This window comes from Protopterus annectens, chromosome 16.part0, assembly GCF_019279795.1.
Source record: "Protopterus annectens isolate FY-2018-M chromosome 16.part0, PAN1.0, whole genome shotgun sequence".
NCBI lineage: Eukaryota > Metazoa > Chordata > Ceratodontiformes > Protopteridae > Protopterus > Protopterus annectens.
Window position 1 is genome coordinate 155,854,460 of NC_056750.1, and position 26,033 is coordinate 155,880,492.

The 26,033-nt window shown below is 37.5% G+C and overlaps 1 protein-coding gene across 1 annotated transcript in view; it reads left to right on the plus strand.

The window, feature by feature from the left end:
• Positions 1-26,033, plus strand: part of LOC122790443 (platelet endothelial cell adhesion molecule-like) — a 611,804-nt gene that overhangs the window by 196,803 nt on the left and 388,968 nt on the right. The window contains exons 3-4 of the mRNA XM_044057977.1: positions 21,669-21,959; positions 24,583-24,846. Of these exons, the coding sequence (XP_043913912.1) occupies positions 21,669-21,959; positions 24,583-24,846 (555 nt within the window). The remainder of the gene's footprint in view (positions 1-21,668; positions 21,960-24,582; positions 24,847-26,033) is intronic.

Genomic DNA, 26,033 nt, shown 5'->3' on the forward strand with positions numbered 1-26,033 from the left:
TTTTTTTAAAAAATTTTTTTTTTTTTTCTTTTTTTTTTAAAAAAAAATTTTTTTTTAAAAAAAAAAAAAAAATATAATTTTAAAAAAAAATTTTTGGGAAAAAAAAAAAAATTTTTAAACAGCGGTGTCATATCAGCAAGCCCATTATAGAGTACAACACCCCTTTTGGAATGTACCTTACAAGACACAGAGATGCATGTTGGAAACACCCTTCTACAGGAACATAGTCTGTGTGTATGGTGTGTTGTCATGTATATTCAACCGTGTCAGGAAGATGTATGTGATGAGTCGTGATATGGCAGGCTGTTATTATGATATAACGCATTGATTCTGTGTGATAAGCTTAGTTGAAGGTAAGATATTGCATACTGGTTGTCTTAAACTGGCTTAGGGTTTGAACGCAATCCCTCACACAGATATCATTGAGAAAGTATCCCAGCTTGAGATAAACCTTATGTCACTAGATGGGTAACAAATTTACTCACTGACAGAACACATGCTGCGAAAGATAGTGAATCAAATGGTACGAGTAGAGCTGTCACCATTGGTGTACCCCATGGATCTGTACTTGGCCCTTTACTGTTTGGAATCTATTTCTAGATAGTTCAGGCGAAAGTATATGGCCTTTGGCTTACCGTGGTTGCTGATTCTTGCTTAGTAGTTGAAGTCATTGAGTCTCCCTATGATGATAGCATACTACAGGAGGAGATAACACAGACAAATAATTGGTAACAAAGCAACATGGTTTACAAATAAATGCAAAAATGCATCTTTATTTTGGCATTCTGCAAAGTGGAATTCCATGTTAATTACAGCATTGACAAGTCTTGCTGTCCTGAAACCCAGTGATGCAAGCATAGGAAACACATGTACACAGAAATTTGAACTTTGATCACCAAATGTCCACACTGGTATTGAAAGTCTATATTGTGCACATCATAAGTCACACCATCATATTCATATTCTGACCTCAGGCTTATTTTGCAGCACTGTACTCGAACCTCATCAGAACACAAATATAGAGTATAATGTTCTCTTTTGCATGGGGCTCACCAGACACACGCAGCAGGTGGAGGGACTGCAGGAGTTACTCACCAACAAAACACAGTGCCTACAAAGCAAGCCATGATGTATGTCGACAGATTGAAATCCATGTGACTATAATTTGTATTGTATAGGTTGAGGTGACTTCTGTCTGACCTCCAGGTCAGTCTCTGACCATGCTCTAGTAGGAATAGTGCACATCCACAAATCGGATATAGTTGATGACATCAGCAGTGTTTGGTGAGGAGAATATGGCAATAAGTGTCGCACATGCTGGTGAAAAACACGCTCTGTAATGTCAAGCAAGCACGCGACACACACACACACACACACACACACACACACACACACACACTCACCAGTTCACTGCAGTGGGAATAGAGCCCCTACCTATCTGATATGCAGACTACAGAGATGGGTATTTAAGCCAAGCACTATAGCTCAAGTCTGATTGGATGTGTCTCAGAAAACCCTTTATAGCTGATGACATCAGCAGTGTCTGGGGTGGAGAATATGGCAATAACAGTGTCCCACATGCTGGTATAAAAGACTCTCTCTAAAGTACACACACACATCCTAGTTGACCACAGTGAGAAGAGGACCACTACCTAATTACACAGACTACATAACTCAGTACTTTGCACAACTGCCACAGCACAAGTCTGACATTTACACAGCTACAGAACAACTTATAGTGGATGAAATCAGCAGGGCATGTTGAAGAGAAGATGTCAGGAGGCCTGCATGAAACTGATTAGGCATGTGGAAGTATCAAAATACTGTCAATCCATGGGATTGGAGCGGCAACTATAGGATTCACACTTCTGCTCTTCTGGCTAGACACACACACACACATATACACAGTCGACTGTAGTGAGAACAGAACCGGTACCTATCTAAGGGCACAGACTATAGAACTTAGTACTATAAACTAGTGCCACAGAGCAAGTCTGACTGTTATAAGGCTGCAGGACAACTTATAGTTGAAAATATCAGCATGGCATGAGGGAGAAAAGATATTGGAGGCCTGCTTAGGTTCATAGCTTCATAGGTTCATAGGAGGTTACTAGGCTAATGGCCCTAGGGCATTTACAAGCCTAGCCATGAAAAAACATAAGCACCCTTATTGAGCATAGTTAGATGGTCATTGTTACCAGAGCAATTTTGTGATCAGCACCAACTGTCTCAGTCCATGAGGAACATAGGTGCCACCATGTGATGAATTTGCAATCACCCATCCAGTTGTCAAGGTTGAGCTTGAATAAAGTCATTGAGGAGCACTGCTTTACATGCAGTGGGAGGTTATTACAGAGGAGTGTCAATCACTGGAGGATATATCTGTCTCCACAGCATGTTGTGTTTGTCACAGGCTAAGTTAAGATCCCTGGAGCAGGTTATTCTTGTCCAATTTGATTTGCAGTTGTCCAACATTTCCAGTAGGACAGGGTCTGAGGCTGCTCTACAGGCCAGGTATAGGTCACCTCTCAACAATCTGCATTATACTGAGTACAGTGACAGGTCTTTCAGTCTTTTCATGTATGTCATGTTTGGCAGGGCCCTGGATTCTCCCAGTCACAAACCTCTGTGTTTTCTCCAGTTTCTGTAGGTCTCTGGTGAGGTACAGACAGAAGGGAGCATTGTACTCAATTAGTGGTCTGATAAGGGTCGAGTACAGCAGAGGTATGACCTCAGTGGTCTGGATGTGATGCCCTTATTGAGGTGCCAGTGTAGAATGTGTTTCTCACCACTAAGGACACAGTGTTTAAAGTGTGAGATGCTATCGTAATATGTTCCCAAGGTTCTACTTTCAAATCTCGTAATACTGAAATACCAAATTTCAGTATCTGAAAATGACAATCATGAAACTCCACTACAACAAAAGACTAGAAAAACAAATGTCATTATACTGAAAGTTCGTAATACTGAATTGTCAGTATGAGATATTCTGTTTCCTGATGTACCCTCTGCCACACAAATGAAATATAAACTCAACCTTCCTCCCTACACTATCAGAAACCACAACAACAAACACACCAACAAAACCCTAGTAATCTGTTTAAGCAGAGGGGCAAGCCCCCTTGCAAACCCTGCACCCACCAATAATTATATGTTTCAACTCAGAGGTCACACTACCATAAAAAGACAACAGACCTACCATTATGCTCCCTATACTTCCATTGCAAAGCTTCAAAGCCATACCCACCAGAAACAAACATACTGCACATCTACAAAAATCATCACTTTCAAAACTAACACACAGACTGTCACCTACCTACCCCAACCTGCTCCTAAAACTTACCAAAAATTTAAAACATAAAACATTTCTAGCCAAAACCCTTACACACTACACACCTACCTCAAACTTCCACACACAGCCACATATCGGTTGTCGTATCTACTTCCCAGAAACCACTACACCTTAAAGGGACAGCATAACATTCACAAAAGACAACACCACAGCTACTACAGATTCAGCATTCTCAGATTTATTTTGCAGTTTTGAACAACTGCATTATCTTGATTATCTTCTCAAGATACTGAAATTCACTATTTCCAGATTTGAAAGTAGAACCATTCCCAAGTCTCTCTAGACTGTGTTTGAGCTTAGAGGGGTGCTATGTATAGCATAACTAGAAGGGGTACTTCATTTCAAAGGTGACAGTGATTCATTTTTTGCTATAAGTTTCAGTCCCTGAGTTTGGCAACAATCATTTGTCTGTGCCTGCCCTTTCTGTAAAATGTTAACATCATGGGGGACTCTGTATTAGAGTGCAATCAGTTGACGGTCATCTGCAAACATGGTAAGCCACAGGCCATCCTCCTTTGCCTGGACTTCAGAGAAATAGTTTCCAAACAGTTGTGGGCTCAGCAAAGATCCTTGTGGTACTCCACTGGTAAGTTGTCTAGTGGTGGAGGTGCAGTCTCTAAATTTGATAGTGTGCATTATGTTGGTGAGGCAGTTGACTATCAGTCAAACAATGTATGGGTTAATCCCCAGATAGGAGATTTTCTCTGTGATACCCGAGTGGGGAATAGTATCAAAGGCCTTGGATAAATCAACATTGGCCATATGTCCTGTTATCCCTCATTCATGTATTTGGGGTCATTATCAAAGAAGTCCACTGGGTTTAAGAAGCAAAATCTACCTTTGCCAAAATCAAACTGGGTCAGGTCATCTGTGGTGAAAGTTACTTGTGTCCCTTTGGATAAAGGTCAAAGACAATTCCTTCCATAGTCTTGCAGATAAGGCTGTTTAGGCTTATGGGTCAGTAGTTCTAGTTCTGCATGTTACCATATTGATGTGCATGGCATATCACACAGCATTTGATATTAATTTATGAAGTGTAGTTGATATGTGTGTGAAAACAGTATTGAGACACCAGAGTTGCAGTACTTGGGGAGGGGGGCAACAACATGGTTGTATTGTAAATATGTGGCATATTGTTAGAAAGGGCCTTCAGTGTGTTATGTTTCCACATGTAATTTCATGTCATAAACAGGAAATGGATAGTAAATAGCACTAATGCAGAGTAGTACTTAGTTTTCCATAGCACAGCAAGCAGCAGGTTTGCAAGATGGTTGACAACGTGTGTCCACATGTGAGATGCACATTTCCATTACTTTCCCTGTTTGTGAGTAGTTAAGCAGTGCACAATCGTGAGCCTCACTGCTAAAGTCTGAGAGTTAGTACTGAGTCTATGTAGCACATCTTAACTGACTGACTCTGTGGCAGCAGGTGTAAATGCATTGATACATTTCTTTTTAAGCCCAGATGATACTGGGTTTGAATCCAGGTGTATCTAATACTTTTAAATATACACCGATAATGCATTGACTTTAATTCCTTATAGTGCATATATCGTTATGTGTTGGCATAGTGCAGCGGGTTTAGCATCATTGTGCAGAGGTAACCTCAGCAATGTACCACCACTCAGTATCTCCTGGCATTGCCATGTGATGCCAAACTCCAAGCAGAGGCCAAAAAGGGAAGTGATCCACTGCTTTTTCTACTACTTATGTGTGTGATTTTATTTTTTGACCAGATTATACATGTCAAAAATGGTGTACATATAAAAGTGGTGAAAGCAGGCAGGGGGAAGAACCAAGGGAATGCAATTCAGGAATGTTCAGGAGGGAAGTAGGAAAGATACATAGCTATTGATTTCTTAAACAGTAAAAACTGATCATATGGGCAGAATATTAGCTGAATTTGGACTATCACCTCCATAGAGAGGGGTGACAACAACATAATCATTTTGTATTGCCAACTGGACTGAATAAAGTCTGTCAAGAAGGCACATGTGTAAAATGGAGAGCTATATATGAGACCCCCCCCCCCCCCCCGTGGGACAGGTGCCCTTTTTTTTTTAATTTAGTAAGAGAAGACAGATGGGTAAGAGATGCAGGTACGTTGGGGTCAGGTAAATTAGACAGGTGAAGAAGCAAATGCAAACAAACAAGACAAAGATGAGAAACCGGGTTGGTGAGAGACACAAAAGGTTGAGGGAGGGGACAACACAAGCTCATGTCCATCAAGCTTGGAGACAGTGAGAATCGAGTCCTCATTCACTGGACTGTCATCACTGTCCCCTTATTCCGCTGGTGGCTGGAGTGCTTGGCATCTTCCCCTCCTAGGAACCATGAAGGAGAGCAGCCTCTCCATTTGGCATAGGTTTATACCAGTGATGTGGTGCATAACCCTGCACACTAACCGAGGTATCTCCCAGCAGGTGAGGAAATCACCTCTGCCACTGCTTTCAGAGGGTACTGCTACACCAGCTTCTGGGACAGTGCTACCTGAGGGCATGGGTAGTGCAGGAGCAGCAAAAGGAGTGCTGACTGGTTGGGTCCTAGAGATGCTGGGCATCAGTGATGGTGGAGTGGGGACAGGCTGATTCACTGGGGCTGGCCTACCTTGCTGTGCAGCATTTAGCAATGTGGTACACATGGATGACATGGAGACATTTTGACGACACATAATAGAAAATAAAAAAAGAGAAATAAGGGTTGAGCTGAGTGAAAAAAAGAAAAGAAACACTACTATCATATGTGACATATAATACAGTAACACAATTATACAACCGTTTTATCTGAAATATTACATTTAAGTATACTTTCTAACAGATGCACACTCTACTATGGCCTTCTGAAAGTAATCCTTGAAATGTGCATATATTGCACATATGCATGCTCCAGTTATACAGATTACAGTTTCCAGCAAATTTATGCCACTGGTATACAGTTTTTAATTTAATGTAAATGTTATTAAAGAAGTACAATATTACATAGTTGTGATTTGTGGCATTTGAACCCAAAATCTCTGACTACAGTTTAATTTAGGACTCTTACAATTGGTTTGTGCTACAGAATAATGCATGCGCACTTGCTTTTACATTTGGGGTATGCATGCTCAATTTTATACAACTGTATAAAAAAGCTATCTTGAACTTTTAAACCAACAATAACACTTCTCTTGTGCTGCATACACACCACTTGCTTCCCCTCAGTCTCTCCATTCCAACAATATGAGCCTGCCTATTGAACTCATGTTCGGCAGCAGCTGGAGAAGGAACATAAGAGAAGAGCATTATGCATACTAGTCCTGCATATATTTAGCTATCTCAGTCTTAAAACAGTCTTTGCTGACATCCCACAGTTGTGTATGACAATCTCCAAGTCATTCAACCAATGTTTGAGGGTATCCCTTTTTTGCCCATGTAGGTAATTAAAATGATGCCTGCACTGCTGTCCAGTACACGGGATACCAATGCCAGTGGATACAGCCTAAGACAAACTATTCCATTCCTCATACTTGTACTGGGAATCATAATAGTCCCTCTGCAGAAGCCTTTGACTGTAGTTCTTTACCAGGAGTCCAATAAATATCCTGGACTCCTGGACACCCCATCTCAGTGCCTTGAACTTGGCACCTTCCTCTCTAACACCAGTCATGTTTACCAGTTGAACTAGAGCAATGGAAACATGCTTTCCTGCCAATTCCAGTTATCTCATTTACTGGTAGTGTGCAAACCCGAGCAATGACGCCAACTGCATATTTTAAATTGGAAGGTGCTTGGAAGGTGTCTGGTGATGTAGCTTGGAAATATATATTGGAAATTGGGCGGTAACTGTTAGGTGAGTTAAGTTTGCAGACATGCACTGGGGCATAAATGTCATGACCTGACACATTTGGTTTTGCCTTTATACACTGATAAAAATGATTTTTACAGTGTGGGGTTCAAACCTAGGCATAAGTGACAAAATGTTTTCTTCCACAAGATTAATTTTCCATCTTTGCCACAGAAGTGCTGCTCAGCTATAGCCAGTAATCATTCATTAATAAAGGTGACAGTTTGAGATGTTACACATGTATGTGTGACCTAACAAGGTTCTTGTATACAGACCCATTTGTCTGTGTGTGTTATGTAATTGTGAAGGCCATGCAAGTTAAGATAGCAGAATTATACTTACAGGAATATAGTAGACAGTATACCCTCAGTCATACATCTAAAAACACAATAAGGATGTCTTGTCCCTCATACTTATAATTCATATCAGCTCCACTATCTAAAGCATTATAAGTGAGAATGAATATAGTGGGAAGTGGAACAACAGTAAAAATGTATGTAATATCCTGTATTAGAACCCAGGATCATGTGTATGGCAGTCCTACACTTAGGCTTGTTGCCACAAGAATGAGAAAATAACACTTTCCTATTTTTCATTTCATTGCTATAACCTGCACTGTCACAGCAGTAAAAATAGGTTGCACACCCTGTACTAGAACCCAGGACCATCTGTACTCCATCCCTACACTTACACCTGCTGCCACATGACGAGTTACATGACATTTCTGTAATTTCCTACTCATTCTTAAGTTCTTTGTGTTAACTGTCATGCAACACTGCTTATGTGCTTGTGCAGTGCCCATCAGAATTAATTGAATGCACCCATTTTCAGTTATTGGCTGTCTGAGTCCTGTCTGCAGATGTTGGGAACTTGCTAGCCACTGCACAGCAGTGCACAATACCGCTAAGGGGAGTTGTGCAAAGGAAAGCAAACACTGCAACAATGTATTATTTTTGACCCTTGCTCTTTAACAGATGCCCTGTCTGTAGGTGTTCTGTTGGCTTCCTAGGTGGCCCACTAGTCCATTTTGCACACTGCTAAGTGTCAAACGAGATAAGCACAGCAAAACCTGGCATTACTTTTTCTCCATTTCCCTTGTTTGCACTAAGTCGTGTACCACGAAAACACTGGCATTAAAAATAAATAAAAGGAAAAAGCAGTTAAGATGAAAAAAAAAAATCTATGAAGCTGACGCTACAAAATGGTTGTTAAAACACATGACATACTTCTACATAGGTTTCGATTTGAACTCTCACTCCACTGAACCTTCATAACATAGTAAGGGTGCCTTATCCCTCTTTGTTACACAAAACAACTTTGCAGCAGAGAACTGAAGCTTAAATATAATTGAAAAGTAGTTTATTTCATAGATTGCTTTTCTTCATTTAAACACTATAAAATGTCTGTTAGTACACATGAAATGTCATTCAGAAAAATATGTTTAATATATATTGTTTAGCAAATGCTACGCTTTCATCCATATGCATTAGAAGTGTACTGATGGCATGGGCATGTTTGTCAGGGCATTTCACAGGTATACATGACTGACACTATCTTAAAATGAAATGTTCTACATAAAATCTGTAGACATGTTTCACGGATATTTCATTTGCTAGCACTTTTAGCATTTCAGTAATGGCTTGTTAGCAAAATGTGTCATTTGTCTGTTCTTTTGGGGGTGGGGAGCAAAGCTGCATTTCTGTTATGGCACAAATAAGGATATGTTCAGTGGCGGCTGGTGACTTCAAAGGGGTCTGCAGGAGACAGTGGAATGGGTGGAGTCAATGAGAATGAGTGTGGCCAACTAGAAAGGGGAGGAGCTATGCTCAAAACCACAAAAACTGTAACTTTAATTAAATACGCTGCCCTGGGTGCCAAACCATCATTATGAGAGTCCAATCAAGACAAAATGAAGTGTAGAAGAAAAAAAATATTTCAATCCATTGGCTGCTTGACAGCTTACTTAATATCTAGATGGAAACAAAAAAGATGCAAGGCATGAAAAAATAAATGACTTTTTAAATACATTACTGGAATGCCAGGCAAAATCAAGTATAAGAAAACCAAGCAGCACTTAACTCAAATCACTTCTCCTTGCACTTTTATATTCAGCTTCATTAAAGTGCCAAGTAACATGCTGAAAGTAGCAATCTCTGCGATACTCCCACTTGTAAAAATGTTTCTTATCCAAAAAAGACCTGCTGCCTGACAACAACTATCTACTTGTTTCAAGGGGAAAACATGATCAAAGTAAAAAATGAAAAGCAAACAAAAAACAAACTCAACATATATTGCTTAAAGGATTACTGCACAGGATATGGACCACACATGATAGATTGGCATTCTGTTTAGTTTGCAGGTAAAGCTTGTAATGAGCTTAACATAATGTAATCCTGTCCTTTATTACAAATACTGTCATATGCATTTCAATACCCAAGGCTTATACGTCATCTAGTTATGTAAGTATTCTTTTCATGGCAACAACAGAAAGGCTTTCAATGTCGGCAATACTATTAAAACTTACTTGCATCTTACAATATCAGACAAGCTTATCTGATGGTCATTAAAGCACTGCTACTTAAACACAGAGCAAAAGGCACTTTATGAATAATAAGCATAAATCGACAGTATAAAAATATGACAGAAACAGAACATTCTGTAGAATCAATGACAGATGAAAAGCCACTGTAGTTCTTGTGTTTACCTTGGATGGGGGGGGGATAGTCTGCACATTTACACTGCATAACTGCTCCTTGCCTTACTTGGACACATCCAGAGTCACTACATGGGGGAGTTGGGGTGCAACAAGTTTGTCACAATTTGAAATGTCTCTGGCTGATGGTGATGGCCCTGACACATTTCATATACTCTCAACCTCAGAGCAAGAAATCTGGATAAGGCCATAAATAAAAGTAGGACAAAGGTCCAAAAAACAGACAATTTTTAAATGCTGCTCTTACAAACTTATAAAGTTCAGTAGGTCTTGCATCAGTATGAATTTTCTGTAGGGTATGAAATCTGAAACTCAAAACACCTGTCAGTGAACCTCAGAATGTTGCAGAAATGCTCATCACTGTTGCTTAGTTTTCCAACTTGTAAAATAGCACCGGCTTTATGCAAAGAAAAAATCTGAGCAGATAACTTTCCAGCAGATCTTTATATAATTAAAAAAAAATAAAAAGGTGTGGTTACCTGCTCAGATGACTGTATCATTCTAGCCTGACATATTCTACCTGCAAAAGCATTCCATTTATTTATTTTTAATGGATAAGTGAGATAGATCTGGTGTGCCAAACTGAAATCTCCTGCTGGATACCTTCTTCAAACATAATAAGCCCATAATGACTTTTGTTTCCTCTGTCTTATGTTTGAGCACAGCTTGTTCAGAGATTGCAAAAATTCTAAGATACACATAATTACACATTTAATGATTTCAGATAATTAAACTGACGTACCTAAGAAAAACAATTTGCGCCAGCGATGTATATGTTATTAATTGTTTTCAGAATTATTGAAATACTAATTTGTTTGTCTTCAGTGAGTGGGTTTGACGTGTCTGTTTTAAGAAGCAGTTTGCAAATTTTGCTTTGGTATGTGAAGTTTTAAGAGTCATACATTGTGGAAACTGCAGTTTTGAGATTCAAAATCATGTCTGCAGAATGTAGATCATGTGCAGCTTTTTTACTCTCACTACTAGAATTAGCTACAATGCCAGCTTTTTATTGTCTTCCTCAGTCCAGATTTTTAGGGAAAAAAACAGGAGGACCATCATACTTCGGGTCTTAACGTTGTTTGCTTTAGTGATACATTTTATTTATTTATTTAAATTTGTTGACCGGGAGTGTCCTACTGGACGTAGATCCATTTTCAGCAGAGGCCCGGGGAGAAAAGCTCCACAGTTAAAATAAACAGACAGTAGTTACATTGGATTACATAGCGATTAACAATTTACATAGCAATTACTTACAACTTATTTACAGATGAAGAACATAAGTACATCAGTAAACAACTAGAACCTTTGTCTGTGAAGTACATAACAGACATTAACAAATGTTACAATGAGAAGTTCCTGCTGTATAATAAGTACTAGGCTTATGAGCATCTGAGCTTGCTATAATCAAGGTAGTTAGTGGGGTGGAAAGAAAGGTAGCGGTTGGATGGGGTGGGTGATATTATATTAGAGTGGGGGTTGTGGGAGATTTTAGGCAAAGGAACATTACATTCAAATATTGTAATACATGTAATATATTTAATGGCATCGCATTTGTTAAAGTTGCATATAAAATCTACCAAATCTGATTTCAAAAGGTGGTATGTCTACATATCTTTTCACACAAATACATAACCTGAAAAATGACAAGTACATAAATGACCATGGCAGTCGCATTCTTAAAATTGCAGCAAGCAGAAAACTTCACGTTACCCTGGTAGCAGTTTACTAAAGTCTACACCAACCCAGATAAAAGCATGCAGTTATTTTGATTTAGTCCTTTAGGCTTTCAAAGACAAATAGATACTGATGGTTATTGCTGATAATCCCTGCCTCAACACACAGACACACACAGTCATTTGTGTCCATGAGTTACCAATATATGTATCCTTCCTCCTCATTTGATATAAAAATTCCTGCAATTATCAGGGAGAGGTTAAAATGCAACCAGACATTAGAAAGGGCATAACTTTCATGAAAAAAAAAAATAAATGCTTAAAATGGAAAACACAGCACAGCAACATGGAAAGGATTCTGCTGATCTTGTCTATAATTCTGCATAAATATCATATTGTGGTAGAAGAAGTAAAGGTGCAGAATGTAACAAATTACATTTAACAAGCTTCTCTGTATTGACAATGATTTATATACTGCTTGACCTAGAAGGTCTAGCATTCTGAAAATAGACATGGACTTCATTTTGGTGCTGCGCATTGCAAAAGGCATTCTGGTGACCTGTATCAAATAGGACCACACAAAAGGAAGCTGATTATCAGCCCTTAGCCCAAAGAGAAAGCCACAGATTCTAGAGTAAACATAAGTTATTCACGGGAAGTCCATTCAGAAATACAGTATTTTTGGGCTCCATAATGAAATGATGGTACATGGAGAGTGTCGACACAATGAAAAAAAAAAAAGATTGGACATGCAGGAGTGAATCCCGAACTTCATTCTTCTCCTTTATACTTCTTTTTTGCAGGAGCCTTCCCCCCTCCCCGAACTTATATATAATAACTCTAAGATCACCATATCTTGAAGAAAAGGGACTATTCCATCCACACACACACACACACATATATATATGTATGTGTGTGTGTATACATTTTATAGATATACACACAAGTCATTTGTTTTTTGCCACTGAGTCTCTGTGTTTTGGAACTTGATCTAGTGGGTGCCAACATTTCAAATGCTTAACATTTTGTTTTGCCCACAGCATAATTCCTTTGGAAACCCATACCTCTCAACCTGTTGGAGCAAGAAATCTGGACAAAGCCTAAAGAAATGGGGGAAGAAAGGCCCAAAAATAGTGCCAGATTTTAAACAATGCTCTTATCAACTTAGAAAGTTACCAGAACAACATGATTTGTATTGTCATGCATTTTCTGAAGGATATGAAGTCAAACTCAAATGTATATCATTATTTAGTAGCTTCAGCTGTATTGATTTGCCAGGAAACCACAAATTTTATGAGGAACACCAAAAATCTGGACATTCTGAGAAACTCTGGACACCCAAACAACTCATTCATTCCTTCTGTAGTGGCAATAGCAAATCCCATTTATCCCTTATCCAAGGTAGGCACCCTGAAGCTTGGGATGGAACCATCCATCCATTCTCTCAGCAATGGACAGTTGGGTGTTGGAGAATCTTACCATCTAAGTGTACTGGGCAGGGCAGTAGCTTACTAGCATAATATTATTGCTTATCGAATTAAGGGATGATTTGGTTTGCTATTTTAGTTATTTTTATTTTTGGACCAGAAATGCCTTATGCCATCTTGTTGTTTAGTTTGGTATTATTCTACCTTATTAGAGTTCATCGTTAGTCATATTTTGCATCTATATCTTTATTAGGTAAATGTTTTTGACAGTTCACAGCATCATACTGCCCAGATGAATCCACCCAATCCATCCAAGGAGCGCAGGAAGCACCCCATCACACAACTGTAGCAGTAAAATGTAGTACTTTATTATGTCGCTTACAGCTTGGAAGCACAGTGCACAATCCCTGCCAGTACTTCATATCTTTTAATGTCATTACAAATAAAATGAAATATTACAAAGCCACAACAAGCAAGAAGGAACATGTTTTGGTGGTTTTATTCAAAAAAAAGATATACAGTAAGGGTAATAGTTACCCACTTTATAAAAGCACACACCTCTTCAAAGTAGATTTGTGCTTGTTGCTAGTGGCTTACAGCCATTATGTTAAGTTGCACTAAAAGGCTAGAGGCGCCATTCCATGAGACAGTTAAGTATTCACAAAGTAGACAGAAGTTAGTTACCACTCCAAGTGCAAATCATTTTTAAAATGCAGGATATGCAGTACCACCAGAACCTTAAAAAGAAATGCAGTCTGTATGTGACTGAATGAGAGGTTTTCCTTTTTCTTCATTTCTTCTTTTTTCCATGCTTTATGCCGAATCTCATATTTCAAATGGGACATGGCTTCTGCCATTATCTAAAAATGTATACTGTAATGTAATTCACCCAGACCTGTGTATATGTATATCTACCTATATGTATGTACAAATACACTACTACTGTAGCATGTGTTCTGACTCCTTGGTAAACATAGGCTGCACAATGCATGTTATTGAGATGTCCACACTCCCACACATTTCATTTACTGAGTACTAGCTCTATCTGTAATTCTTACCTCTATAAAGTTTATTTTAATACATTCCACTTTTTCCTATACAAAATCTCTAATACAGAAAATGAAAGCACACCACATCCCAGCAGCTCACTAGCTATTCTAAGATGCAGAAAAGAGTAAGACTTATGCTCCTCATCAGCATGCACTTGCAGTTCTGTCACTTTCAGTGAGTAATAGTTTCATATATCCACACCACACCTTTATCTTAAATGCCACTTTTCAGCCTTTCCACAATTGCAATACATTGCACCAGTCAGGGTGAATTAAAATTTAAATGACAATTTCTCCAGGAAGATCTATATTTGAGATTCCTTCTGTCAAAGGAACATAATAAAGAGTATAATTACTTACTTTAGTTCTGCACCTTCACTCTGTTCTTCTTCTAACTTCTTTTCTTCTTTCTTCAGTTCTTCTTTCTTCAGTTCTTCTTCTTGTTCTTTAAGGCTTCACTGCTTCAGCACAGCTGACAAAACATATAGCCGTATAGTGCCCCACAAAAATTAAAATCCACAATGGCAATTATTAATTAAAAAAATAATCGTTCCTTCCCGGAATCCCGTGTGTCTGTCACACAGTCACGAATCAATACACAATCACAAGCTAACTGACTGTCTGATTCTCGCTCTTTTCCCAGCACATAAAGCCCGGGAAGAGAGCGACAACCAATCAGCAGCATTTAGCCCAGCAAGCACGTCATGACGTGCCTGCGGACGTCGCAGTCCGAGCCCCTTCCAATTCTATGCAGTTTGGAACCGCAAAGACTTCTGGGCATCACAATAATGCCTTAATTACTCCCCCAGGCTGCAAATAAAAACAAAAAAAAAAATCTATTTAAAACTGCCACAACTCGAGTGGTTAAAGTCTTGTCAGCGTGCTGCAGTCCGCGGACTCGGAGAGATCCATTTAACCAAAAAAATACATCTGCTAAGTCTGTCACACACAAAAAAAGGTACTTTTTTTTTAACATTTTCTTTGAAATTAGATGAGGGGGCTGCAGTCCAGCAGTCCGATGCCACAAGCCGCCCCTGGATATGTTGCTATGGTTAATCTCCCTTTTTTGGCATCCAACATGTTCATATTTCAGATTTCTATACTGTTTTATGTTTCTCCAGTGGATAATACTGAAATGCTACATTTCTGTTTTATCTGGGAACAGTTATTTTGTAGTTATGTGATACTTATGTGCATTATCCTTCTGTTGTATTTTAGGACACCTAGAACTATGGCACCCAGGTGTTTTAGTCCCTGAAAACCACCCTTCAGTGACAGTGAAAATCAGGTCATTTTTGAAAGGTTTTAGGTGACATTGTACCTTTCTGCTTGAGAGGGGATGTGGAGATATGTCAGACAGAATGCAAATTTGGCAGCAGATAGTTGCAGATGTGAATTCAGTAGGCAGGCAGCCACAACAGGACATGTGACTGGGTGCACCATAGGACTTCTGACATGAATTGTGAAGGTTGTGAAGTCAGAAACTGAAATGTATCTCATTACTTTCTAACTTCTCTCTTTAATGATTTTCCAGTACAGATGTATTGTGCCATACTGAGGGTATGCGGCGACTATAACTACTTTTGAGAGGTATGACTGTATGATTCTTTGATGCCTGAGGCCTACTACTTAATAATGGACACATATAATTTAAATAAGTCTCTGCTGCCACATGTTAAGATCATTCCTGTACAGATCTCCCACCTTTTACTTGCTTACGCTACCAAGTAACAACATGCAAGGATCAGTTTTAGTTCAGGGATGACTCTATCTGATGCAAGCAGTACACAGCCATTACATGGGTAGGTAAAGGTTGAGCACATTCCATGGCATTGATGATACTATATGCATTTGCATAAGAGGAAGGTTTTAGGCCCTTAGCTGGTGTGTGTGTACTATGCTTTGTCTCTTTGCCAATGTGTGGGCATATTAAGCACACCTATGTCTGCCTACACCTACAGCAGCTGCTGCTTCCCCCTTTGACTCATTATGTGTGTGTAGCTGTGGTGACCTTGCCATTGGTGGTGGGATGTGCATCTCTTCTCCTTGTTGATCCTGCTGAAGCTGTTTTCTCAGGATGATGTTGTGCAGCATGGCATGTACTATGAATATTTCAGTACATGTACATGGATTGTACTGGTTTTCCTCAGATGTATCTAGACACTGGAACCACAACTTCAGCAGCCCAAACACATGGTCTATGATATTTCTGGTTTGATCGTGTGCCTCATTAAGGCATTCTTCAGCAGGTGTGTATGCATTTCTAATGGGTATCAGCCATGGTTCCAGTGCGTAACCTGCATCCCCAAATAAATGACCCTGTGGGATATCCCCCCAGTGGACATCTGATACAGTTGGGAGGTGTGCCCGATGTGAGTCATGGTAACTGCCAGGGTTGCCAGCATACACATTCAAGATGATTCCCTTGGCATTACACATGACTTGACATTTAAAAGAGTGTAAGCCTTTTCTATTAATGTAGAGCCTTCTCTGTTCCCTGGGTGGTGCCTTAATTTCCAAATATGCCCAATCTATGGCACCCAGTACTTCAGGATAGTGTGTTACAGGGTAGAACTCTGGCATATTTCTGGCTCTAGCCTCTTGAGTATGGGGAGAGTATATGTGGTTGCTATCATGTTTGAGCATAGAATTCAGGAATCTATGGAGGATCCTGGAATCTGATGCCTGTGACACCCCCAGCATATCCCCAGTTGGTCTCTGAAAGGCACCTGTAGCTAAAATTCTAAGTGGTATACATACCTTTATCTCCACTGGGATGGGTTCCCCTTGGTTTGCCCTGGCTCTGAGTTGAGGATGATGGGTGTTGCAGAGTTCCTGCAGTGTGTGTCTGTCCACCCTGTAGTGCTCTACAATTTCCACATTATGTAGATTGTGATAAGTTACCTTGGGAATGAAAATTCTTCTCCTACTTGGTCTTGGTCTATTAGCAGCAGCAGCATAGACTACAGGTTGTTGCACATAACAGATGAATTAAAGCAACAGCAACCCCTAACTTTGCATATGTGAAGACTCCTTTCTGTAGCTGTATTATAATAGGTTTTGGAATATGCAGGAAAAGCCAGCACAGAGTCTACACAGTTACTTTATAGCTTGTTAAATAGCTCCTCCAACTTGCATTGCTTGATTAGCATACAATTCAGCTGCTTATGCTATCATTTGCATGCCACAATGTTTACCTTGTTTGTGCAGCTGTGCGCGGCTCTACACACCGTATAGAACTGCTTATTGAATCCAGAATGGTGCACTACCATGTGTGCATCATAGAGCAATGCACACAAGGTGTAAATGAATAGTGTAGTCTTTATTGAATATGGTTGCATGTCTTTAACCTCTGCTCTTTAAATAATATCCTATGCTTTTTTACTATATTCATAATCTCCTCCTGTATATTATGTTTTATACCGGATGAAGCTTTCATTTCTCTTATTATACTATTATTCTCTTTAATTATTTTACTTAAATATGATGTGATTTCTTCTTTTTTCTTGCAAAAAATATCTGTTTATACAATAAATGCTGTATTTCCTTTTTATTCAGTTCATTTAATTCCTGTTCCTTTATAAAGAAGTTTCCATCGTTCTTCTCTAGACATTCAGTTGTATAATTACTCAAACCGTTATACTTTATTTCCCCCCCATATATATTTTTCTTTCTCCTATGTTACATATCACTTTTGTTATTTCAGTTTAAAGTTTAACCACCGTTCTAGCCAATCTTTATAACATTCTGTCATCTCTGCATGCTCTTTCATCATCCAGTTTCACTTTTTTTCCTTTTAAGCCTACCTTTTTTTATATTCTCAGTATTTTCTTTTATCATAATCCAAATTGCCCTATGATCTGAAAATGCTGTCAATAACTTGACTTGTTTTATTATTACTAAACTTTCTGACACTAAAAAATGATATGTTTCAGTTGCTTTATCTCCTATTCTATATATCTAAGTCTCTGAATTCCAAATTTTTAACTGTCCATATTTTATAATGTCCCATACCAATCTAACATCATATGCCTTCTTTTCTGTTGTCTTAAATCACAATTAAAGTTCCTGGCAACAATCTCCATGTTAACTGTCACATTTCAAATTATATTTTTATCTTTTCTCTCTCCTTTTTTTTTTACATACGCATATATTGCAGTAATTCTAATAGCATGATCCATCCATCTTGCATCAATAGCCGTAACTCTCCCAGTCATAACAAAGGTAGTATCTAACACTTTAATTGTATCTTTAAATAACAATAAATGTAAAAATGCACACCAAGGTACCAAGAAATTACCAGTAAAAAGTCCAGGGTACACAAAGAAGGGAAATCTAGCCACAAAACGAATAAAAAACAGCTTTATTCCAACGAACCAGACTACATTAATGTTTCTTAAACTCCACAAATACGTTTTCATTTAGAGTACTTCATCAGATGGAGATCTATACCACAAAATCTTTAAACAATGCCAAACATCATAATCATGGTGGTAAATTCCAAATAAATCCAGAGCATCCAAAATGTAGTAGCAAAAATTGTGGTATAGATCTGCATCTGATGAAGTACTTAAATGAAAAGGGTCTATATCATATTGTCGAACTTTTAATAGTTTGAAGCACTAAAGATCAAACTGTTAAACGGTCAAATTGCTATAAAAACATTTTCAAAAGAAAAAAAGAAAAACAAAAGGGTGTAAGCAGGGGGGCAAGCCCCCAGCACCCCCCACACCCACTGCTCTTTAAATATACCAACTCCGAGATCACGCTACAATGTAGGAAATGGAAGTCTTCCATTTCCGCACTGTATTGCACTGAAGTGCGATCTCGGAGTTGGTATATTTAAGTGGTGGGAAGTGTGGGGGGTGCAGGCAGGCTTGTCCTCCTGCTTTTACAGCCTTTAGGTTTTTCTTTTTTTCTTTTAAAATTATTTTTATAGCAATTTGAACTTTTAACAGTTTGATCACTAAAGTTCAATCTTTAGTGCTTTGAACTATTATAAGTTCGACAATATAATATCTACCCAAATGAAAACTTATTTGTGGAGTTTAAGAAATGTTAATGTGGTTTGGTTTGTTGGAATAAAGCTGATTTATATTCATTTTTGGCTGGATTTCCCTTCTTTGGGTACCTTGGACTTTTTACTGGTTATCTTTAAATAACAAGAGTATTCCTGAACAGGTTCCCTTCCAAAATACCATATCACCTTTTATCCCCACCACACTTCTATTTGATATCTTTCTATTTGAGACAAAAATGTAATGTCTTTTAATATAATGACACCATTATCTTGCTTTTTGCACCACTCAAAAATCCCTATTCTTCTCTAATTTTTAAAACGATTCACATTTAATGCTAAAACTTTACACGTGGTTCTACCTGAAATAATATATTTTCAGTCTTTCCCTTTCTTTTTTCTTTTTAAAATCCTTCTGTAATTTTTCCTTTTGCTCTCCTGTACTCTTTTACCAACTGAATTTCTTTTTTTCTTATTTATTCTCCATTTAATATCATCACCGTCACTTAAACCTGATTCTTCCTCTTCCATTTTTCCCACATTAAACTCTTCCTGCATACTGACTTTTTGAATGATGAGTTCTTTATTCATAGTCTCTGTTTGTATTCGTCTTATTTTATATCTTTTTGCCCAGCCACATCCTTTTGATCTTTTTTTGTTAATACTTTCACACCATCAGTCTCTGTCTTTTTCCTTTTTTCTTCACATCTCCCCAAATGACCCTTTTTGTTATATTTGTGAAATCTTACTTCACAATCGCTTGCATCATGTCCAATTTTCCCACATGAAAAAACATCTTTTTTGACAATTTCCTATTAGATGATCTTTTATACCACACAAAAGCATGTTTTAGTCTGACACCAGTATTTAGCCATGCCCCTGTTTAACATTTATAATACTTGGTAAATGTACAACACTTTCATTTTCAATTTTCAAAATTACATTACAGTCCCATGCCTCAGTCCATAAACCTTTATTGTCATGTACTTTGACACATCTAATACATTTTTACATAACTTCAATAAATGTCCCTTTAACGTCACTTTATCTACTTCAGTCCTAAATTGCACATATATTTTTTTCTTTGTCTCTCTATAAGATGCTTTGAATACACACAAACTCCATGGTTCATTATTTTTCTTCTTTTCATATTCATCCAGAAATTGTTCTATTTGACCAGTCTCATATAATTTCACAAAAAGTCTCTTTTTTAATATGTATAAAAGCTCTTACCTCACTTTCTTTAATTCCCAGTAGTGAAATTCTTTCATCCCATACCTTATATCTATTCAGTTCAGAGTCCTCTTTTTTTTCAGTATTTATAGTAAAAATTCACTTTTTATAGGTTAGTACCAGGCTGATTGCCCTTGCGAGCCATTTTAAGCCTAGCCCAATTATCCATTGTGAGACTCAAACCCTGCACCTTGTGTTTTTAAGGCAAACACCTTAACCATTAGGCCACCCTCCCAACCACTTTTACATTTATAACTTTTTCCTTCTTTTTTTCAACTCCTGACTTCACCATCTCTGCATACGATTTAATTTTTTTTTACCATTTCTTCCTCCTGATGTATGTTCTGCACTGTCACCCCAGGGCACATCTTTGCCACTTTCTAGCTCACTTTCCTTAATCGAGTTTAATAATACATTGTTCAGCAACCCTCCTGACTGATTTGTTGTAACCTTACATTCCTGCTCTGGTACCTCCACTCTAAAGAGATTGGAAATCTCTTCCAAAACCAACACCCCATCTGCTTTAAATACTTTTAGAACAAGTTTTTCGATTCCTTCATCTACAGGTTCGCCTGCCTGCACCTTTTTGACCATTGCTTCCAATCTCGCATCTGTCATAATATCATTATTCATTTCAAATTCTACCTCCATAGCATTTTGCAGTCTCTGTAGCATCCTCCTCCATTTCCTCCCTGCTTCTTCAAGCCGCCTTCACACCTAGACTGGAAGGCAGGAAGTGTCACCGAGAATAGCATCCCCATATGCAAGAAAGTTTAGGGTAAGTTCCTTGGTGTCTTGGCCAAATTTCCCCTAGTCATTATGAATACAACTTTCAGTCTGCCTTGAAAAAAGGCTAGTGGCCTAGCGAGACTAACCTATTCAACAAAACATAAATAAAGCCAAATAAACAAAGATAATCTCATTGCTGTGCCTATGTGTAAAATCAGTCTTGCAAAAACTAAAGGTGTCATAAGACATAATGCAAATACAGTGATACATAAACCACCGTCTCACTAATTTGATTACTAATAAGTAGGATTGCGAAGAGCAGATGTTCCCTAATTCATTTGGATCAAGAAATGTGTTTTCAGTGTTTTTGGTGACTAATATCCTTTTAAGAATAAGCAGAAGTATTCTCACCCTAAGAGGCAACTGCTTAGTAGTTACAGGAGCCAAACCATAGTAAAGCATGATAGCATATATATGTATATTTGCTTTTGATTTGAGTGGACACTTTGTGAATAAATATCAGTTTACCAGTAAAAGCAGCATACTGAATTATCCAGTGCAACTTAAACGAAATACATAGTGTATGAAACTATGATTACTGTGCTTATCAAAACTTTATATAATTTCTAACAATTTATTTTCTCATCCTTACAGTTAAGCCCACAAAACCTTCATTGCTTTTGTCTCCATTGTATCCTGTCTACTTTAAAGGAGAAAATGTTACCATCACATGCGCTGCTGAAGGTTATAAAGTTGTAGGATACAAGATTTTTAAACATGGAAACATGAATGATTCGCTCCCACCATGTGAAGAAATAAACATGTATCCGATATCAGAATTTAACCTCAACAAGAGTGAGGAGTACTCCTGCATTTTCTGGGTAAAGATATTTGGAACGTGTATTCCTTCTGCAGTCAGTGATGTGTACTTATTAAAAGTGAGAGGTAAGTAATATTAATGAAATAGTTGGAACTGCATTCTTCATCTTTCATTTATGCTTTCCTTCAAAGGCAATATGTAGAAATAAATGTTCTACATGTTTCAGCTAGTTACCATTTATTAAATCTGATTCAATAGCTTTTTGGCATCTTGATGTAAAAAGTTACATGCTTCATGGCTTGCTGTTTATTCCTAATTTTGATTTCATTATCTTGGTTTAGAATTTGTGTTTTTCTAATGCTGAGATCTTTTCTTGCTGCCCACATTATGTGGTTGTCCCAAATGACAGATTAAATTAGTCTCTCATATTTAGTACTAGTTCACATTGGATGCTAAACACACAGTGCACATGTATCTCAGTCATGCCAACTAGCAAAATTAGCATTATATGATAAAAAAATGAAATAGCAATAATGGTTATTGCTTAAAGTCGGAGTCTCATCATGTTTTTTAAAAACAGCAATCAAACCACAAATAATTGTATAGTTGTGGTTTAAAGGCTTACAGTGGCCTTCTGTTTATTATCTGTAGTGGTGGAAAACATGCTGATTTAGCAAATAAACACGCCATACTAAAAGGATGTCAACACTCAAACTTATTGTTAGTAATGACTGGACATGTAACTAAAACACGTCAATCAGTTTCCTTCTGCCAACAGTTATAAAGATATTATAGTGAGAAAAACTGTCACTTTTTCAAACCAGCTTAAATTCATAATATGAATCAAACTCATGTGCTTTGAAAAGCCCTTTTTATATGTCACCTTCCTGTGTTACAAACTCTTGAATGCCCTCTTAGGATTTTGTTAGGTACCTAAACTATCATTATTACATCATTGCATGATATCCCTGTACCAGCCATTGATAGCCTTCTTTCATTAAAAACAACTGAAGATTGTTTATTATTTCTGCACATCTGAAACAGTCCTGGAAAATTTTTTACTAATCCACATTTATTTAGAAGTGGTTTTACTGTGCTGCATATAACAGTATTCCATACCTTTGAACTAAGACCATTGCTTTTATATGAAACACTGCCCTTACAATGTTTTTATTCAAGGTTAGTGTGTGTGTGTGTGTGTGTGTGTGTGTTTATTAGCTCACATGTTCACTTCCTGTTAAGGACTGGCATCCTGTGCAGGATGTATTCTCTGCCTTCACCTTTAAATAAACTGAGAACCAGGATAGGTTATGTGTTCACATTATCCTGAAATAAATAAAGAAGGTGTTGGAAAGTAATTGACTGACTTACTGAATAAATGAATTAATGAATGAAAAAAAAATCAGAACTGGACCCTCTTTGACATTTAAAGCTAATTGCCTCATAGTAGTTAGATCTTCAGTTCATGTCTTGGCTGGAGTGCCTTTTTGTGGGGATTGAAGGGCTCCCTTGTATCCATGAGGGTTTTTCCAGGTTTTTATGTTTCCTCCCGCATCCAAAAGGTAGGCCATATGTGAGAGGGTGTGTATGTATGTGTGCATATATGTGTGTTTTCGTGTGGCTACGTGTATGTGCATGGTCTAGAAGGAGTGGATGCCCTGCTCAGGATTAGTTTCTGTCTCTTACATCCAGTGAATGCCAGAACAGACTCCAGCTATCCTGCAACTCTCAAATGCATTGAAGATATCAGATGATAGATTGAATGAAGGAATTAATTTTAGAGTTCAAACTATCTGATTAAGAAGTCTAACACGTGTTGAAGTTATACTCAACAAATATGACTTAGTCAAATAGAACTTACTAAAATTATTGTGTGTGTGTGTGTGTGTGTGTGTGTGTGTGTGTGTGTGTGTGTGTGTGTGTGTGTGTGTGTGTGTGTGTGTGTGTAGAAGGATGCCTAAAACTACTGCACTGAGGAAGTTCTCCTAAATCATGAGATACATTAACCACAAAGCTGATTATATTAAATAGGGGGAACAGATGGAACAGCACTATGTATGGAGGTGCAAGGAGTTCAGTGCTTCAAAAAATGCTTAAATGCATATTTTTCTTAAGCAAATATAATTTTGGTCATTGATAAAGTGGCTTTCACCAAAATCAGCTTTACTCTGCTGACTAATATATTTGATTAAGTATTTTAGTGAACTGGCCTGTTTGTCTTCTGTAACTTATGACTGATTGTGGTAGTAGCACATCTTTGCTTCAATGAAAGTTATTATTTTGTACTCGTCATAAAGCAGGTACATTATCAAAGCAAAATGAGATAGCTGCTGTATGTAAACATTAGTTTTAACTATCTGTGCAAACAGTTCATAATCAAAATGCTTCTGAAACCAAAACACTCAACCAAGACATTTAACTCTAAATCAATGAGCGGTTCTCTTTGACTATATTTATGTCACAGAGTGAAAATGTATTTAGTAATCATTTTAATACCTTTTTCCTCTACGTGCATAGGAGGCAATAACATGATTTTGCTAACTTGCTGCATTGATAAAGTGGAGGCCTAGAATCAATAAAAATATTAGCCTCTAGATTTAAAATGCATAATAATCTGAAAATCACTTAGCATTGTTGTGCTCGCTGTCATTGCTGTAAAAGGATTGCTCAGTCATCTTTATCTAAATATAAAATTGACTGGAAACAAATTCAGTACCTGATTACAGTTTTAATGATTTGTTTCTCCAGATCCCCCAGAACAACCACGGATGACTCTCAATCAAAATTCAACTGCTGTGCTTCAAGGCGAATCTCTGACTCTAACATGCTGGATGTGCAATGAGTGGGAATTAAATAAAGACAGCACGGTCAGACTCATTTCCCACTCCAATCACACTTTAAGTAGTTTGAAGCTTACAGACCAAGGCAACTATTCCTGTCGCTGCAAGCATAATATAAGTGAAAGAATTATATATTCCTCGTTTAGTAGTACTGTCAGCCTAATGGTAATAGGTAAGTCCTAAGAAGTACAGAAGACGTGGCCATCTTTGACTTATCTGTTGTCTAGAGATTATTTCATACATTACTGTTAGTGACCATGGGCACTGTTCATTTAAATTCTGTACATTTTGCATTTGCTTGGTGAATCACAGCTACTTAGACATCATTATATCCTAAAAATAAATCATAAACTGTATATGATCATCAGAAATATGTGTGTGTGGTTGTGTGTGTGGTGGACCATTATAAATATAAAAATATTTGTGTGTGTATATATGTATATATATAGATATATATATATATATATATATATATATATATATATATATATAAAATATTTGTGTGTGTATATATTATATATATATATATATATATATATATATATCTGTATGGCTCTATGTCAGAATATCGAAGTTCTGAAACTTCGAAATTCATATGGCCGGGACTATATGATTGAAGTTTTGGAATTTTGAACATTCAAAAAAAATTCTGTTACCCTCTGCTAATTAAATATACCAACTCCATGATCGCATTACATTGTGGAAAAGGGCAAATTTTCCTTCCATGCTGTACTGTGATCTCCATTCAAAATGTTCGAAGTTTCAAAACTTCGATCATATGGTCCTAACCATATGATTTTCGAAGTTTGGAAACTTCAATAATTTGATAGGGATCCATCTGTATATATATATATATATATATATATATATATATATATATATATATATATGTGTGTATGTATATGTGTATATATGTATATATATATATATATATATATATATATACACCTTTGCTGTCCACATCCATGGCCTACTTTTTGCCATTACGTAGTTGTCCACCATACAAATGTGATAGACGTCATTCAGTAATGACATGTTTTCCCATGAGGATGGATCCTCCTAAACCCCCTAATATGTCACCATACTCCCAATTTCTAAATATACTAATTCCAAGGCTGCAATACCTTTGTGAAGGAGGAGTAAATGATTTCCCCTTTTTTCTTGATTTATGACATCTTGGAAGTAGTAATTTTAGACATTGGTATATATTGGCTCAGCCCCCATTGAGAGTTCTAGAGGCATAGCCCTTCTGCAAAAGTAATTTAAAATAACCATTTTTCTGTTTTCATTGATGGCAGTGTAGATGGAGAACTTGTCATTCGGCTGTACAGCATCTACAAACTGAAGACCTATGCATAT